General features: G+C 42.0%; 1 protein-coding gene across 2 annotated transcripts; it reads right to left on the bottom strand.

Moving 5' to 3' along the window:
* Positions 1-588: 588 nt before the first annotated feature.
* ssbp3b (single stranded DNA binding protein 3b) lies at positions 589-18,270 on the bottom strand. 2 transcript variants are annotated; one of them, XM_049588473.1, is made up of 18 exons: positions 18,095-18,270; positions 17,329-17,401; positions 17,121-17,182; positions 16,948-17,032; positions 9,169-9,258; positions 7,301-7,375; positions 6,997-7,059; positions 6,822-6,885; positions 6,659-6,732; positions 5,529-5,593; positions 5,379-5,427; positions 5,078-5,113; positions 4,902-4,956; positions 4,748-4,812; positions 3,054-3,132; positions 2,836-2,864; positions 2,632-2,733; positions 589-2,394 (listed from the first exon to the last, which is right to left on the bottom strand). In XM_049588473.1, the coding sequence occupies exons 1-18, from the start codon at positions 18,148-18,150 to the stop codon at positions 2,365-2,367; spliced, it is 1,152 nt and encodes a 383-aa protein (XP_049444430.1). In that variant the 5' UTR covers positions 18,151-18,270; the 3' UTR covers positions 589-2,364. The 2 variants fall into 2 exon arrangements, with proteins under 2 accessions (XP_049444430.1, XP_049444431.1); XM_049588474.1 differs by lacking the exon at positions 7,301-7,375.
* Between the last annotated feature and the right edge of the window lie 994 nt (positions 18,271-19,264).

Here is a 19,264-nt window from a genome sequence, read left to right as displayed (position 1 = left end):
GCTTCAGTGGCATTTTTTAGTCAAGTTTAAAGGGTAACTTCAACATTTTTCAACCTGGACCCTATTTCACCATATCTTTGTGTCTAGGTAGCTAATGTGAACGAGTTTTTGAAATTGGACCAGTATTGAGAGAGAGGGCTGCAGCCATGCAACACTCGCAATGTAACTACAGATGGGGCAATTGCGCAATATCACTGTACGTCCGTTATTTTTGCCACAGACGGGCTCACGATGGTATTGTAAATGTCTGAAGTGTCTCTTTACATTTTGCTTGATCTAGTCTGTTTGTTGCTGTGTCTCACTCCGGGAGAATTCTCATTCTGAATTCTCTCATGACAGGAACACCACCAGTCTCCTAAACTTTTAAAGTTAAACATTTTGCTGCCTGTTGTCCCTCTTTCTCTCCTTTCCTTCTCTTCAATTAGTGGGAGTTCTTCATCTGTATACTCCAGTTAAAAGCCATTGAGTTTAAATGCCTCATCCATATTGAGGAAATCCGCTACATCATCATCCATCACATTGACAGTCTTTTAGGTAACATAAAGCTACACTTTCTGCACTCCAACACAACAAACGATACACTTTCACTGGCATTTCTAACATAGTTTTACTGCAAAAAAGCAATTTTTGTGAGATTTCAGAACAAGACTTGAGCAAGATTTTGACATTAACAAACACACTCAAGCAAAAGGTTAGGAGTCACCTCAGACACTTATAATAACAATCAGAGCCTGTCTGTGGCAAAAATGACCACTTCTAATAAACGTACAGTGACTTTACACAACTGCCCCATCTGGCTACACTGTGGGCACTGCATGGCTGCAGGCTGTAGCCCTCTCTCTCAACACTGGACCAATTTTAAAATTTCTTGTTCACATCAGTCATTAAGACTCAAAAATATAGGAAAATAGGGTTCAGGTTGAAAAATGCCAGAGTTACCCTTTAAATGTGAAGCGATGTGAATTTAAATTCAGGAAAAATAAAACAATCCACACAGTTTAGTTAAGTTATTGTAAAATTATATTAACAAGCAATCTTTCCTCAATTTGAAATAAAAAAATATCAGCAAATAAAGGCAACATAGGACAGATGTATATAATGCGTAATGTTCACAGGGAAAAAAAAAAAAAAAATTCTCATCACATTTACAAGACTGCTGCTAAGTTTATAATGATGCCTACTAGAATCGGTTTAGAAAGCTTTGACTAACTGAATAACTGGGGCAATATATGTAGTCAAAGATTGTATCAAAATATAAAAAAATGTGTGGGCGGGCAAGAAGAGGGCAGGGCCAAGGGGACGACCAATGATACAGGAAGGGAAGTATGAACAACCAATATGTATGAGGTTAAAATGGACAGCTCATTCATAATCAACCAAACTGGAGAGAACACAGAAGGCTACGACGATGAAGAGCACAGAGTGTTAAGCACAGACAGGTAAAGAGATATACACCACATCTTAAAGCAGGTGTCCACATAGAGAAGAGCAGCACTAGGTAGTATGTTGTACACAGATTCTCAGCATTCATGCACTCACTTCTTATGCCGAAGTCTGGTTTCCCTTGACAGAACGCAATGGCAATCTTGCTGTTTAAATTAAACAGCCAAGAGCGCAGGATCGCATTGCTGTCAACAATAAGAGACTGAAATTGATCAAACGGGATCAATTTGACATTGTAAGAACCATCTGAGCACTTACATACCGTGAAAGGTCGTCACAATAAAAGCCGTAATCTTTCAAGTCTTTTCCCCTTACAAACCTCTTTAAATAGAAGGGTGGGCGTTGGGAAGGATAGTACGTTATTCATAAAGGTGGCCACAGAGTAAAAGGCAAATTCTCAGTCCTATGTCAACTGACGTTCGTGACACAGTATGCATGGCGAAAATGGCATAAAATGACAAGACAAAGACTTTCCAAGCTCACAATGCATATGCACACTCTCCAGTGTTTTAAGTGACAAAAGCGGAGACATTTCCTGCACATCTTGCACCACAAAGCAGTAATTAAAAAGTACAAGAGGTAAACTTCAACCATTTTTTTTCCCTCTTCGCTCTAGCGGGGCTGAAGGAGGGTTATGGGGGGGCTCTGCAAAGAACATAAAACGTGTCATGTATGCATTTTCAGTAGCTGGTTTCGTCACACTTGGGGTTGTGATAAATGGAGAAATTGTCCTTCATGTTTGAGTAAGGAGCAGTAGTCGCCAGCCATTTGGATTTTTTTCTCCGATCAGCATTCTGGCGTTAGTGTGGAACCAAAATGGCGCCTGTCCCTGATTCGGTGCTGATGTGTTTGGCCGTGTCCTATAGTGAGTTCAGATCCTCGGAATGATGGCAAATAATGTCGGGTTGGGCAGAGGGGAGGTCACACACTCATCGTCATGGTTGGAGAGTACTGCGGAGGCACAGACAGAAGACGAGAGAATTAAAACACACATCCACACACACCTTCTCCCTACCAGACGCTGTGCTAGCCCTCCACGCTGCTGCTGTAGTCAGTGATGTTAATACGCTGTGACTGTGGCTTCTCTGTGTGGTCTACAGCGTTCTACCTCTGGCTTCATCAAAGTACTATCACAGTCACCAACCATCCAGTGATGTGAGCTGAGGACAGGCAGGAAGGCAGACTTACGTTCTCACTCTGAAAGGAGTGGAGGAAGTTTCCACTCAGCTCCCCGTCATCCCTTGGGGTCCCAGGAGGATTGCTAATGCCACTTAAATTGTTTGGGGAATTCTGGAAACAGAGTGCACAATGTTTTTTACAATGTATAGAATTTCACTGTATTCACGATTCAGCTCTGAATGCACAGACTCTCTGCATGGTCGCAATATTTACCTTGTTCATTCCATCCAAATCACCAGAGCCTACGGATTGAATCAAATGAAAAGCAATGTTTATACTGTCTGACCATAAGAAAACCATTTCCATACAGTGGCTCTACTGGAAATACAATCTATTGTCCTCGACTGGAGTATCATGAGGCACGGTAAGAGTTCAACCTGAACATTTTGGTGTTGTGTTGGTAAGTATACTGTTGTAGTAGGTGGTGTTACCTAGTGACCCGTTCATGTGGTGTGGTTCCATCCCAGCCATAGCTCCCAGGGGTCCGTCAGAGCCGGGGCCCATAGGGAACTGGAGGGGAAACAAGACAGCATGGACTCACTAACCATTTCTTCACAGCACAACTCGCATTACGCTGAAGTCCTCTGTACTAAGAACTACTGAATTAAAAATAAATAAATAACAGTACAAGATTATAGTAATCAAATAAGACGTTTGCTTAAATTAATAAGTCTTTTTTGAACAGATCCGTTTGAAGAAGTGACTTAAAAGATGTCCCTGATCCTTGCAAGCCTCAGACCCTCAGGCAGGGAGCTCCAGGGGGGCCTTGACTGCAAAAGCCCGATCACCTTTAGCTTTGAGCTAAGCTGTTCTGAGGAACAGCCAGCAGAGCCCTGCCTGAGGATCTGAGGCGGCGCCCTGGCTCGTAGGGGAGCAGCGTCTCAGCAATGTAGCTGGGGGCTAAACCACGATACAGTCATGTTTTCTAGTGTTTGTTAAAAGCCTAGCAGCTGCGTTTTGCTCTGGCTGAAGGCGTGAGATAGCTTTTTGGCTCAACCTTGAATACAAAGAGTTACAGTAGTCTAACCGGGACGAAATAAAAGCACAGGTGACCTTCTCAAGATCAAGCCGAGAGAGAGAGGACCTGATTTTGGAGATGCTCCTTAATTGACAGACAGAGGACTGGACAACGTTTGTAATTTGTTTTTCAAAGGAGAGGTCACTGTCAAATATCACACCAAATTTGTGGCTGCAGGTTTGACATTTCCAGATCGGAGGCCAAGATGGTTTTGTAAAATAGTGATGGCTTTTGTTCGACTGGAGAGCATTTTTTCTGATTTCTTGTCATTTAACTGGAGAAGGTGTTGGAACATCCAGCACTTTAAATCTGACAGACAGAATCAAAGATGATTAAAATGACCTTCTTTACCATATATTTGTGTGTCATCTGCATAGCAATGGTACTGAATTTTGATTATAAATAATCAGCAACTCAGTTACTACACAGTGCATTTACTTATTTCTGCTCCTGTGAACCTGAGTGCCTCTTTCAAATGATAAATCCTTGTTCTAATCACTTCAGCTCCGAGAGATTGACTGAAACAAAAGCCTACAGTATCAAACACACGTATGAAACCAGTATAACCAGTATATGTGTGTATTTGTTTTGTTTCTATTAAAATCTTTCTGTACATTCCTGGGTGCATAGTGCAAATGTGCTTTAGTAAAGCCAGGGCATTAGTGCTGAGTTTAAGTGTTCTTCATGTAGACCAGCTCGATCTATACAAAAGAAAGAATTTAATAAATCATAAAACATATATTTCAAATTAGTTTTTGAAAAAGATAATGTCAAGTGTAATGGGTTGACGTGTGTGTTGATCTGTTTGAAAGCTAGTCGATCTAACATCCTATATATAACTGAGAGGAAGCTTTAAGTTTAGATTTTATAATGTCATTTGGTGGTATGGAATATTATTAGGGCTGCAGCTAACGATTATTTTCATTGTTGATTAACCTGTTGATTATTTTCTTGATTAATCGATGAGTTGCTGGTTTATACAATGTCAGAAAAATGGTGAAACATGTTGATCAGTGTTTCCCAAAGCCCAAGATGACTTCCTTAAATGTCTTGATAATCACAGTATCCCAACCTAACACAGACTGAAGAGAACAAAACAGAACTTACATTATTTCGGTTGCCGGGTCCAGTGTTGATCATGGTGTACAAATTGTCACCAGAGTTGTTTGAGTCTGTGAAAGGTGCAATCATACATGTAATTGGTACTGGATAGTGTATGAAGAGAGTACTGATTAACAGCTTAGGTCAGGGAGCCACTAACCTGCAGGGCTGGGCATGATGGGAGTTCCTGGGGGGCCCCCACCTCCAGAGGCACCCTATGGAGAATAAATCCAAAAATAAAGATCTAAAAACATGTATATGTAAAATCTATCTTTAAGATGGTATTTCCCTGAGCTGGTATCATGTGTAAATTGAGATGGCAGGATGTGTTCTCACCCCGTATGCACCAGGAGACGGTGATGAGTAAGGCATCTGAAACCAAAAACACAAACATTACAGACCAGAAATGGGTGAGTGCAAACCCTTTCTATACCTCAAAATGTCATCATTCATCATTTGATCATCCTAATAACATTATGGCGGTCTGTCCAACTGTCTGTGGAAACCGTGACACATAATACTACAATTACATCCCAGACTAGAACCTTGGAGCACATTAGACCCCGACAGCTCTGAGAGGAGATCTGACTGCAATCTGAACCAGCAGTTTTCTGGGTGTTTGTGCATTAGTACTCACAGAGTTGGCATTGTTGGGATTGGGCCATGGCCGACCAGTCCCTGGGCCCCTAGATGGTAGAACAGGAAATTTTTACTTAGATAATGCATTAAAGTTAAATAAAGGTCTGTGAGATGTATATTAACAAACAAACAAACAAAAAAGGCTTACATGTTGACTCCTGGCATACCGGGACCCATGGTGTTGTGTGGAGGCCTCATTCCTCCACCAAAGTTCTGAGAAGACAAACAAAAATCATTAAACTGTCAGAAAAGATTGATTTTAAACAATTTGAACCACAGGGTGCAGTAATCCCAGAAAAAGCAATACAAACCCCTGATCATCTGAACATCAAAATAACTTTGGTTTGGATTTGGTTGGTACAAAAGTTAACTAACGGGTCATCAGGGCAGTGATGATATTACCATGGGTCATACATATATCTACCAATAAATTTCCATGAACCTTCCACACATTAGAGGCAAATTTTTTATGACCATACATTCTATAGATTCTATATTCCAGAAAAGTACATGTATAAAAGCACTTGTGTACACTGCAGGCAAATCTGGCAGCAATCTGGCTGTTGAAGAACATGACATAAAAAAGCTGGCTTTTGTCTTGTAGCAACAGTGCAAATTCGCTACCTTTTGCACGCATAATATCTCTACAGTTAGGGCTTGCATTTCTCGACACAGCACCTGAAATGGTCCTTTGTTTGATGGTGGACGAAAGGGAAGTGCTACCGGCAGCAAATGTCACGTTGCTCACCAGGGTGAAAAAGCTGGTGATGGGAGTTGATTTGGTGCTTAACGTTAGCTCCTTGAGCATGGCTAGCTAACGCTGCCTCTCCCAAGTTCCATATTTTGCATGTTCCAGGTCCTGGTCTTTCTCCAGCCATGCCTTATACTTGTCCGAGTAAAGCCAGACATTATTAACATTTTACAAATATTTTCCTGGCACTGTGTGAACTTGTATGTCGTCAAAAATAATGTGCAACTCAGTCAGAGTCTGATGTTACCCGCATGGAGAACAACATAACATCAAGTGATGTGACTGACATGACTGATCTCCCAAACATTTAAGTATTGTTTGACCAACATAGAATTTTCTCAGTTGATCTTAACTGAACCACATACCCTCCATTATACAGGTATTTGTGAAACAAACTGCCATGACTTTTCCAATACTTTCTGGGTTGATTTATTTTTCCAAAATTTCTCCAGGGCAGGATATTGCTATTGTACGTTTTTCATGACCATACAAACCCTGTATTATTCTTTATAAGTAGAATAGCCTACCTGTGGGCCAGGCCCCATGGGTCCCATGCCTCGAGGGCCGCCAATTCTCTGCATTGACCCCAAGTTAGGATGGCCTGGAGGGAGAAAGGAAAATTATAAAAAGAGAGAAGACAGGAAATAACTTCTCTACTGAAGGTGTAGTATGTAGCTTATGTAGGCACACCTTGTGGTCGTGTTGGGTCCATGTTGGGCAGCATGGGATGAGGACCTGGTCCTCCACCTGGTGGCTATCGAGGATAAAAGACAGAGAATCAATAAGTACCTGCAGTTTTAAACGCATGCTATGTATTCTGCACCCATTGTGTGTTTGTCTATGTGTGTGTTTGTGTGACCTCTACCTGGTTGGCCATCCTGATGGGGGGACCTCTCGGGCCTCCAGCAAAGCGAGGTGACATGAAAGACTACAACAGAAACAACATTGCTCCATGAGATTTAAATAAAGACATGACATGAATCTCTCAAAATGCAGAACCATTCTGATTTCTCAGTAGCTTGTTTGTGTGAATATTGAAAGCAGCATTAAGCATTAAGCTGAGACGGATGCCAAAGCATGAAGCACCAGCATTGAGAACCGGCGTTCCCAAATGACTGCAGATAGCCAAAACAGAAAAAACAGAGAGAAAGAGGGAGAGGGAGTGTTACCTGACTGTGAGGTCCCATCATACTGTTAGGGGGAGGAGGCTGAGGGTGAGGAGAGCCCTGGGGACCAGGAGGACCCTGTGGCATCGCACAAAATAAAGAGCCAAGGAGGAAGACAGAGGAGGGAGAGAGGGGAGGATGACACCAAGAGAGAAAGAGGGAGCGAGAAACAGAAGTGACAAAAGAGGGGCAGAGAGAGAAGCAGGGTTACTGCAGGGCAGAGGACAGTTGGAGTGCAAGAACCAAAGTGTGGCGCAAAAAAAGTACAAAAATAAGATGCTCATTTTCATGTACCAAACACAGTAAGAGAGAGAGACTGAGCGGAGAAGAGCAAGCAAATGACTTAGCCTTGAATGAGAGAAAAGAGACAGAGAGATGGAGAGGATGTGTGCTCTTTTGCCTGTCAGTCAAGTCATCAAGAAGCCTGCTGCATGCAGCATGTTATCAGTGCTAATTTCCCTGAATTAACAGTGTCAATTAAGCTCTATGCAATTAGCTTTATAACAACACTAAACACCGGCACTGTGTTGCTAATGTTGCTGATCTGACAGAGAGTGAGGGGTCTAATTGAGCCTCCTCCAATGGATTCTGATATGGAAAGTATGAGTGTGTGTGCATTCATGTATCAATGTCAAAATGTCTTTCCTGATATTAACATGATCACATAATGAGTCACGCCTTTGTGGCTTCTAGTACATAATAAGCTGGTGGTTTGGTCTAGTGGAGGCAGAGCAACACTGCAATTTTATGTCACCTCTTAGAGCCAGTTCCACACAGTTGCCTGCCAAGAGTTTATCCTCATGAGATATTGATTTACAGTAGGTGCTGCACCTTTCGATTTCTCCATTAGGGAAAATGGCCAGGCCACGCCTGCCTGTTTACAGCACTGGAGGGGCCCGAGCAGACAGAACGTCTATGATGTTTACTACAAGCTCACTGAGCAGAGTGGAGCAAAACAAAAGACAAAGGCAGTCTAGACACCAATGTGGAGACCTACAACTCCAGGAGATATACAAAACCCTGACAACATTTTACAAAGCTGGAGCCTGCAGACGTGCAGCTTAGAAAATGATCTGTCCATCCACTAGATATTAATTTTGGTAACTGATTATGAAGTGATTTATCAAGTGAAAATAGTAAAATGTGGGGGTGAAGTTGATTTAACAGTATTCCTAACAGTAACAGACAGTATACGTAATTAGAACTGATAGGATTTTAATGCCATTATTGATTATGGTTTATGGCCGGATTCTTCATTGAAACCCTTACTGATTCCTGATCAATTTTCTGTGTTGAAAAAAAGTAGGCCTGCACAGGTTTTACATGTCAGTGCACCTGTTTTTTATATCTCTAAGTCGGAACACACTGTGGATCAAATGAGAAAATAATTCGGCATTGAATTTCATTTAGCTAAGCCTGCATGCATGGTGCTACTGTTATGTTATTTTAACCTAGGACATTTAGTCTTGGTAATGGACTCAATGCTACTCAGCTGCGGAACTAGTGTGCAGAGTCTCAGATACATGGCATTCCTACATTTTGGGCCCATGTTGCATGAAAAGATGTTTTAGCATATTACTAGCATTTCCACCTTAATGTTACAGACATTAAAAGCACCACTGTTGTCATCTTTCTTTGTGAAATGTAGCCGCGCTTTGGACCTCATCTTCCTCTCCAGCAAGACTCCTTGTTGCAAGTTTCTAGTATGACATCATTATTTTGTGATGCGCAACTGTCAAAAAAGCATGCTGGCATCGATAGAGGAATTGATAAGCTTGGAGGTAACAATTCCAATAAATTAGGCAGTGTGACGCCGGTATAGCAACGGTATAAAACCGTCAATACTGTCACAGTATCAGTGATTTGCTGACCTGGAAAAAGCCGGGTGGCATGGGTCCTCCTGGCATGCCTTCACCAGGGGGCATCCCTCCCATCACAGGACTGGGAGCTGCTGCTGCACTCTAAGAAAAAAAAAACAGAAAACAGCAACATTATAACTTCCGAATGTGAAGCACGTGTCTAGTTAAGACTGAAGTGCATCCTCAGTGCACATGTGGAACTTTAACATGCAGACGAAATGTTATTGTTGGAAATCTATTTTATCCTGTCATGACTGCAGCTCTTGGCACAGCTGGCTGCAGGAGGAGTGCATCTGAGGAATCAAATATTCTCCTGGGCTAACTCAGTGATGCAGGCTAAACCTGCGTCAGCTGTCATTCTGAATCGGTAAATGTGCTTTATGTGATCAGGCTGTATGACCTTAGTCCAGGCTTCTGACTTAAATTGAGATTAATTTCCATGTAATTACTGTTTAAACATCATTTAAGCCTCCTCTACTCATCTGAAAAGAGAAAGAAACAGAGAGCACCAACATGCATCTGCAGGCCTGCATCATTTGTGAAAAGGGTGTTAATGGGGACCTTATTGAGGCGTCTGTGCCCTGCTAATCCAGGATCCAGTGGATCAGATAAGTATCAGTGGGATTCACTGAGTCAGTGGCTCCAAAGTGCTGCTACACAGCAGGGGCTTGCTGGGCTGATTTCCTGCTCAAACCGCAGCCCTAATTCACTAATGTGCCATTTGCTTCGGTCACACACTCCTAATTGACTGAGTTTTTCTTCCCTGTAGCCGAGGCAATCTGAGATGGGCTAATGTCTTCAGAGCTGTGGGGTTAGCTTCAAAGAACGGCTGCACAACAAGAGAAGCTCCTTCAGTCCCATTTCTTAATGCGTAGCTCACTCACATTATAGTGCAGATGTACGCAAACAGGCCATGATTACTACAAGGATGGATGTACCAGCACCTGCGCGCGCGCGCGCACACACACACACACACACACACACACACACACACACACACACACACACACACACTCTGTCCAGAGCTCTACAGACATCACTGGTCAATAGCCAACACACTCCCTGGTATCGACTGCTCCTTCCCTAATTATATCTGCTCAGGCTGCCACTGCAGGGTCACTGTGAAATACCTCAGCAGGGAGAGAAGTGAGGCCACAGAGGGAAGTCACGTCTCATCAGGCCCCACCACCACTGGGACACACACTCACACACACACACACACACAGAGACAGCCTGTAAATCCAGTTTCTTTACTAAAATAAACAGCTGTAAATGTGAATGAGAAGAAATTTTCTGGAGATTCCAGTTCATCCACAGACCAAATTTGCACTCCAAGTACTTCCTCACCCATCTTGACCAGTTACTCTCAACTACCCAGCTCATTTACGTAGAAATGGTTGCTCTCAGAATTTGGTCAATCTGTGTATGAATACATTTTAACTAAGCCTCAAAGTTCACTTAATTTTCAGTGTTTAAGATACAAATGTCATACAACATACTTCTAGTCCGGTAATGACTCCCTCAAATTCACAGGCTGTTGAGCACCTTCTTAAAAAAATAGCTCACATACCCGGAGAGCCATAAAACTCGATCCCACTAAGGTGCAAGCAGCATGTACATGTTTGGTGACCTGGCTGGTCTGTGATGCTTTTTTTTTTCAAAAGCAGAAGTGCTCGCTCAGTGAAGACAGTTTCTACTTTTCTCTTTAGATTTTAATTTGTGACCTCAAGTGTCCGCAGACAACACCAGACTTTTATTCTGCAGGGCCACTCTGTAATTAATACTCATAAAACAAATAATACCTTTTTTCCAGACCACAGACACACACATGACACAGAATATGTTGATTTAACAAAAGCACACGCGTACACACGGCCATAATAAATGCATTGTGATTTCAGGAAGACGCGACACTCTCTTAAGGTGAAATAATGCAAATGACATTTCTCAGCATCACACACTGTGCACCAGAGTTGTCATATCTCCGAAGTATAACGTGCAGCTTTCAGTAGGATTACCAGTGCATCAACTGTGCCATTTTCAACCGTATCCAATCTGCACATTTATTTATTTATTCACTTGGTTTCTTATGACATGAGGGAACATTCACGGTAAAGGTCTCATGACTTGCAACCCAAGTCTGAATACTGCTGTATTCACCAGGCCTTGAGTCGGACATCATGGAGGCCAAAAGGCAAAACGTGTTCGTCCAACAATAAAGTTGTTCTGTATACTGCAAGCGTTGCTGGAGTTTAACCTGCTCGGACGTTTTCCTTCTCCATGCACCTTGGAAGTAGATGAAGCTGTGCCAGAGATCCCTACACCGCTTCAAATATACAGTATTATACAGTATCTCTTTTCTCCACTAAATCATCTGACCGAGATATTTAAAAGCATTTCCAGTGACTCGCCCTCTTTACATCAAATTATTATTAACAGATATCTTTTTGGCTTTTAATCTAATGTCAAAGTGAGCACCATATTGGGAGTGTATACTAAACTGTTCAAGACCAGCACTGCATGGAGAAAATTTCACTAAATCATCTGCATTTATAAAACACTACCTGTTCTGCAAGAATAACTGCCCAGACAACTCATCCCTATGCAAGTCAAACAAGATCCCACCCTGCATGACACAGATACTGACTTGTAAAGAGTCACCCAGCAATAACTTCTAACCTATAAGGCCTAACAGGCACGCCAACACAAAAGGATTCTGGGGGAAATACTAAAATAGTTTTAGAAGAATGGCCAGACGCGTACAGGGCGGGAGACATCTCTTATTATTTCAGGGAACGTGGCGGGTGAGGAGCTGTTTCTGTCCGGTGCCAGTGTTCTTGTAATTTATTTAACACTCAACAAGTTTGCGAGACAAGTAATGTTTTAGTTATCAAATCACGCATGAAAGCATTGGCATAAATGCTAAACTGTAAACAGTCACAGATTCAAATACTTCATCTGCAGAGTACTGTCACTGGCTCGATCCACATGAAAGCATCTTTCAGACGCATGTAACCCTTTATGTGCCTACCCCTGCGACTGCTTTCATTCACAACAAAGCCATACCAGCATTTTCCGTGAAATATTACTCGGTCTTGAGGTGGGAAATTAGTAGCACAGATTTTCCTGAACATCGATGTCTCCTTCCATTCACACATGACCCCACGGAGGACATGTTCCTGAACATTTCAGGGATAGGCTGCATGTGTAAAAGGGTCTATGTGACATTCTGGGAAGAGTATTAACCAGAGCTTTAGGCTCATTGTTATCATTACTATTTTACTGTTTTATACGTTATGCTTTATGGTTTATTCAAGAACTACAAGCACTTCTTTTGCTAGAAAAGAGACACTTCACAAGACCTTATTCTGCACACAGGAAAATCAACATTAACAGTAAAGTGCATGTAGACCTTTTCATTGCCTTTCTGTTGCTAGGGGAACCGCTTTGGCTACTATTCATTTCCTGTCAGCTACAGCATTAACAAACATTGCAACAGGAAATACAAAGAGGCCCGTGCAGATTGTTTATGTTACGTGAGAGAACCATAAATTTCTGCCATCAAGAATTTCATGAGTCACTTCTACTATTTGCATTATATGGTAAAGGAGTTGGTTCTGTCCCCTTTTCAAAATTCACTGTTAAGTAGTGTTAAGTAGAATTTATCTTAATCTAGCATTCGTGTGTTTTAGATCTCGAAAGGGGGCTGTGCCTAATTTTAGACTTCACTATTATATTTTTAAGTACAATGAAGTTCCCAGTGACATGAATACAAGTTGTATAATAATCTCAATAGATGTATTATTAAAAGGTATACTAAAATGTGAAGGCACATACAAAAGTTATCGTCTTAATCATTACTCACGACCCACTAGAAGTGTGAGATGGTGTATTTATCTGCAGATACATTCCCCTCAGCCTGTATTTTCTTATTTTGCTATGTTCAGGACAGGCTAAATACAGCAGGATAAGTTGCAACCTTTTGGCATGTGTAGGTGCGCATGCAGTGTGTGGCCCCTAGCCAATAACAGCAAACAGATAAAGTCAGGTGGTGGCAGTGTGCATCCAAGAGAAAGCTACAAAAATTGCGGACACAGCTAAGCAGACAAAGCTTGTTCCAAAACCAGAGTGAATCTGGGGCTGATTTCACTTTGACTTCATTGGCAGGCACTAAAGGAGAAGATGGTAAGCAACAGAGTGTTGGCCTGTTTTCTTTTGGACAGGTAAGTACTGGCGGATAGTTAGCTTACGAAAGTACCGGCTTTGCATGACCACAACAGCGGCATGCAGTCTAGGTACAAACTATGTAGTAAGGAAGGGACAAATTTGAATGCTGTGATTACAAACAGTGAGCGACAATTCCTTTACAGTACACCTTTAAAGCTCATTTCTAAAGATATTCATCCTCATTCTGATAGCATTCAAATAGCATATGAATTGCCACTCCTAAAGGACTGACAAAACTTTGCATCAGTAGTGAGTTCTTAAACTCCAGAAAAGTGCGTGTAAACATTCCTGACGCAACAAGCGAAAGACGTTACTTTTTTTTATAGTTAAAATATTGATGTACAGTATATGGCTGGTTTCATTGTGGTATACACTCATGCAACCACACTGTCTCGTCCCTTCATAGTGAAACAGCAACTGCAGGTTGTTTGTTCTTCTACCCTGAAGTAGCCCATTCCTGGAATGAGGCCTGCAAAGAAATAATCAAGTAAAACAAAGCTGCATTCACGGTATTGAGTCATAAAACAATGTCAACAGTCCACATAGCTTCAGAAACTGAAAAGCAACTTGCGAGACGGGTTCCCGGCCATGTTATGTTAAATCTTATCATGTCTAAAGCCCACAGCTGTGCTTGCTGGAGTGTCCCAAAGAGCCTGATGCTGCTTTCGGTCTGAACAAGCCACATCTGTCCACAGAGTCTCTGGTACAGGAAAGGGGCAGATGTCTCAGTCCTGCCCCGGGCCATGAGGCTCTTGTCTGGGGCCTACCATACAACTTCCCAGGGGACCTCTTTTAAGACAGACTACCCCCACCCGACGTGATTCAGCGTGTATGTGTGTGTACTCAGGAGCACACGAGCAATTCCAGACAAACAAATTTCTCCTGAAATTCTCAAATCACTGAAGGAGGTTACCAAAGGCCAGAGTGGCGGCGGATGTGCTTGTGCTCTCTTTACAAAAACAAAGAGAGAGGGAGAGGGGAACACATAGGGGGGAGAGAAAGACAGAAAGAGAGTAGAGGGCGAGGATGACCAAGAGGTTGACTGAGGTAACCATGAAAAAGCAATGGTATACACAGAGAGAAGGGGATGAAGGAGAAATGATTTTGGGGGGGAGGGTTGGGCTGCAGCACAGACCACCCAACAGCCAGCTGCTGACCTAGCGTGCTCTTAACAGCCTCACTTCTTCCACTGGAACCAGCGCTCAAAAGAAACCAGCCCCTATGTTTAGCTTGTAAATGTTTAACCATCAATCAACATCATAAAACCCACTCTGGATCCTGACTGGATGCGCTCTCTCTCTCTCTCTCTCTCTCTCTCTCTCTCGTTACTTCTAGCAGGTCCCTTCCACTTCTCCTCTCCCTCCTCTCTTCCTCCCCAACCTCCCTCCTCTTTTGATTCCCTCCGCTCCTCGACGGTGGTGGATGCTGGGCATATGCCACAGTGCCACTCCCCTTTCCTTTTTCCAATCTGCCCCTTAGCTCCGTGACAGCCATCAATCAGCCGCTGACGCCATGGCGACGGGGCCCCTTGGGGAGCGTTCGTCAGCGTGAATACGCCGGGGGCTTTACGAGCACTGCTGGCTAACAGAGCAGCACTCACCTCCCCCACACCTAGACAAAGGCTAGGGTCCAAGGACTCGTACTGTCCACATACACACAAATATACGCACACTTGCCTGACCCCCAACATCCACAAATGAAGACAAGGAGAACCAACGTCAGAGCGAAGGGCAACCACAAGATGTCGGGGAGAGCCAACCACGCAGAAACTCTCAAAGCTCCTCCGCCACAGCAGCACACACTGCCCAGGCTGACGATTCATTGTTGCCTCATTTGCTTAATGTTTTCCATGTTATGAAAATAGTCACAGTCAAATCATGCGCTGCAATCTAACATCTTATTGTGTGATATTTAATCTTTCAAAACTGATGAGAGGATGTTTCTTCATTATATCACAAGAGAAATTAAAAAACAATTAAAGAAAAGTTATTTAGTTATTATTATTATTTGAGTTTTGAAATTTGAGACACTTTTCTACAATTAAGATACAACCACGCAAGACAAAAACATCCAACCCAAACAAGCAACCTAAATCTCTTTAAGATACTGCAATAAATTGCTACAATGTAGGCCAGTGACTTAAAGCTGGTGACAAACAAAATGCACTCCTTTGTCTACACGAGTTAGAATTATAAGCAATGTGGTTATTGAAAAGGGCAGAGCCACGCTGTAGCCTCTCTCCTGGCTCCCAGGTCACCTGCCAGATCAGGAGGCCTGTTACCCTGACAACCCTATCTGCCAAGAGCAGGACCAACATCTCCGTTTTAACCCCTTCCTGTCTTGCACATCCCCAACCTGCCCACAAACTGTGCTGTGTATCTGTCATGCAGAGAGGTCTCCTTAACCCTTAATGTCTTTCACTGGCTGATAAAGCCAAACCTGATTAGTATTTTTTGTTTAATTCACATCAGTTACAGGATGAAACACAAGTATGGGAACAGCAGAAGCTTCTGACCAGCAGCTTGTGCTTTCTTTGATCCTCGTGAGGCTCTTTTTGAATGCTGACTCAAAGCTGGAAACAATGCAGCAAATGAGAAAGAGCGTTATCTCTAAAGTGACGTAATTATCAATGCAAAACACCCATACATGCAAATATGAAAGTACTATGATAAGAGAAGCAATGTGCTACCAAACGATGTACTTGTCCTGAGCGGTGTTTGATTAATGTTGGATCCAAGATTGCCTTTACAGTTCTTCAATTTCAAATCCATTAGGGATTAAGTCACTGCAGACATGTTTCAATACATACTTGAGCTAACGCACATCAGAGCAGCTCTAGGTCTCTGTCAAAAATCAAGCTGTGTGTATACAGTCTCAGAAGTTGTGCAGAACACACAGCAGTTTCTTTTTCGTCTTCACAAGTGAGGCGGGGAGCTTGAGCGTGGCGTGGATAGAGAGGGAGCGCTCGACAGGTCTGACTCAGGACATGCTGACATCAGCATCATTTTCCCAGAAGCCTATAAAGCTCACTGTTGGGCGCATCATTCGACCCACCGACAGAGCAAGATGACCGATCGTAAATTCAGGAGAAGAAAAAAAAAAGATACTTTCCCAAATTGCATTAGGTAGTCAAACACATAAAGGTGCAGTGGGCAGAATAAAATGGCTTATATATCTGATAAAATGTGCAAAACGTACCAAAGAAAGCAAAAAAAAAAAAAAAAAAAAAAAAAAGCAGAAATCAGTTGGACACGATTTTTGAGTGAATCATGCTCATTCTTCAAGCTGAAAGGGAATCACAATAACCTCAAGCTGTATCACTCTTGAAGTGGAATGTGGGAGATTTTGTCAGGACTCGAGTGTTGACAAACAGAGATTATAAGCACTTTGCTCTGATAGCGCTAACCAAAAAAAAAAAAAAAAAAAAAACTGACTCATTGCACAACCCGAGTTGGAGGTGCATGATTTGCACCACTTCTTAGCCTTGAGAACAAAGTTGTTGTCTTCTTTAGCAGAGAAGACAGAAGCAATACGTGCAACAGTTCCCGTGTAAGCACTACTCACGTAATCATGGAAGGCTTTCGCTTCGCTGGAGTGGTCACATGTCTCTCTCCTCTCCGGTGCAGCACAATACAAGTCCCAGAATACACTGTGGACAAGACAGGTCATGAAGCAAACAAAACCACACAAACCACCCCTGGACATGTTTACCTGTAGACGAGACCCTTATCACTTACCACCACCAGGAATGTAGGAATCCAGGGGGTTCTCCAAGTGTTATGTTTTTCTCCCATCGGATCTAGGAAAGGGGGATTTTAATAATTATCCATGGGTGTCAGTTATTGTTGTTCCTAAAAGAGCACATGCAATACATTTACATAAGAGCGTTAAAATATAAAATGGAAATTAAAATATGAGTGAACTTTTACCCAAAATTCCACATACCTCTGATAAAAAGGTCTGTGCAGACTTCTGTGCTCCTATGTGCAACAAATACTCATACACGTACAGAGCCAACCTAAGTGAAAAACACATAATTACATTTAAAAAACATGACAAAATAAACGTCAACCAGCAGATTAAATCTTCTTCAACGGGCACACTGAGTGACTAGAGTCGGGTACAGGCCCTCTGAACAATGGCTGCCAAATAGCCTATGCCAAAAAATTAAATGGGGACTGTGAAACCAAGCCAGGACCTGGGCAAGATTCACTACAATGAGGAGGTTAAAAGAAAGTGCTAAAGCAACAGTATAATTCAACATCGTAATGTGAAGAAAAAGCCACCAGCCTGCTGTGTATTAGCTAGGGCACAGTATCCTGGTGGCACTGATGGGGCTGAGGGAAATAAAAACGGAGCCTATCCAGAGCGCAACAGAGAAAACAATGTACTGTGTAGCAAGGCGATGTTATTGTTTTCTCCTCCCCGTGCTCGCGACTGAATAACCGCAAAAAATATGACACAATGGCCGGTTAAAACACAACCAAACTGAACTGGAAATCGTTAAGTGGAGGTGTAAAGACACGGCAAACAGCCAAAGATAGCAGAAACAGCGCAGGGGAGGAATGGCGAGCAGACAAGGCGGTTCATTCAATTCAGTTCTCGGTAGGAGGAAATCGCCTCTTGCTAGCCCGTCCAGCGAACAACAGAGAGCAAGAGGGAACAACTTACGCGGCAGAAAATACACAATAATAAACGTTTCTGAGCTTACTTTTCTCGCGCCTGGCCGTCCGACGGCACCGGGGTGCCTTTGCCTTTGGGGAACATTGTTTTGTGTGGGAGGACGACCGCCTTCTCTTTCTTTTTTTTCGCTATTTCATCTGTCAGATCATCGCGGCCGCGACCCTCTCGCACTCCAACCGCACTCCTCCTCAACCCAACGACTCAACCGAGCCTGGTCCGGGGGGAAGAGGCGGGGCCAGCCGTGACTGACGCTGTGAGCAGCCAATGGGAGCACGCCATTTACCTTAAGGTCTGCCTCGTCGTGCTTTGAGTTTGTTGTTTTGCTGTTGAAAGCTGCGATATCAATGAGCGGAATTTAATGGAGATTATTTAATAGTTCCCCTGTTGATTCTGACCTTCTGATAATTAATCAAAGTGTGATTAATTTTCTTTAACTATTAACTTTCTTCTTTTCAAAACAGCAGTCTACAATAAAAGACTGATAAACAGGAAAGCATCCACAATTTAAGAAATATTTATAATCTAAAATTATATATTGGTTATGATATATAATCATTAAAGTATGAGTCCCTTAACAAGGTTTTCTTTCCTTTTTTTAAAAGCAAAGTTTCTATTTCTTTTGACCCTTCATTTAATGTTTTTAACCACCAGTATTAATTTTATTAGATACGTTCAGACAATATCTTTGACTTATTAAATAAAATGGGCCTTCATATCAAAATATTCCTTTATTAAAAAAAAATGATATGATATGATATGATATATATTCACCAAACAGACTTTCTTTTCTTTTTGACCAACAGATTGGAGGTTAAAGGCAAAGTTTATATTTCTTTTGAACCTTCATTTAATGTTTTTAACCACCAGTATTACTTTTATTAGATACATTCAGACAATATTTTTGACTAATTGAATAATCTTGGTCTCCATATCAAAATATTCCTTTATTTTTTAAATATATTTTAAGCTGTTAAGTGTACTAATTATGAGCAAGAGCAACTAGGTTTTACTTCAGTAGAGCCAAAATAAATAAAATAAAATAAAATAAAATAAAATTAGAATAAAATAGTAGTCAGTATTTAGGGTAGAGTAAACTTTGTTTTCCCCTTCATAAGAAATAATAATAATATGTATAGTCCTATGATACATAGCAAATCAGTAAAAAAAAAATCCCAAGTACTCCATGAAATAAAAAAGA

This window comes from Epinephelus fuscoguttatus, linkage group LG10, assembly GCF_011397635.1.
Source record: "Epinephelus fuscoguttatus linkage group LG10, E.fuscoguttatus.final_Chr_v1".
NCBI lineage: Eukaryota > Metazoa > Chordata > Actinopteri > Perciformes > Serranidae > Epinephelus > Epinephelus fuscoguttatus.
The sequence above is the reverse complement of the archived record's forward strand: the minus strand, read 5'-3'. Positions and strand labels throughout refer to the sequence as shown.

Coding starts and splice junctions, on each gene's coding strand:
- ssbp3b (XM_049588473.1), bottom strand. CDS start 18,150: ATGTTCCCCAAAGGCAAAGGCACCCCGGTGCCGTCGGACGGCCAGGCG. Junction 6,886..6,996: donor CCATCAGGATGGCCAACCAG/GTAGAGGTCACA, acceptor TATCCTCGATAG/CCACCAGGTGGAGGACCAGG. Junction 2,734..2,835: donor ATTTGGATGGAATGAACAAG/GTAAATATTGCG, acceptor CTCTGTTTCCAG/AATTCCCCAAACAATTTAAG.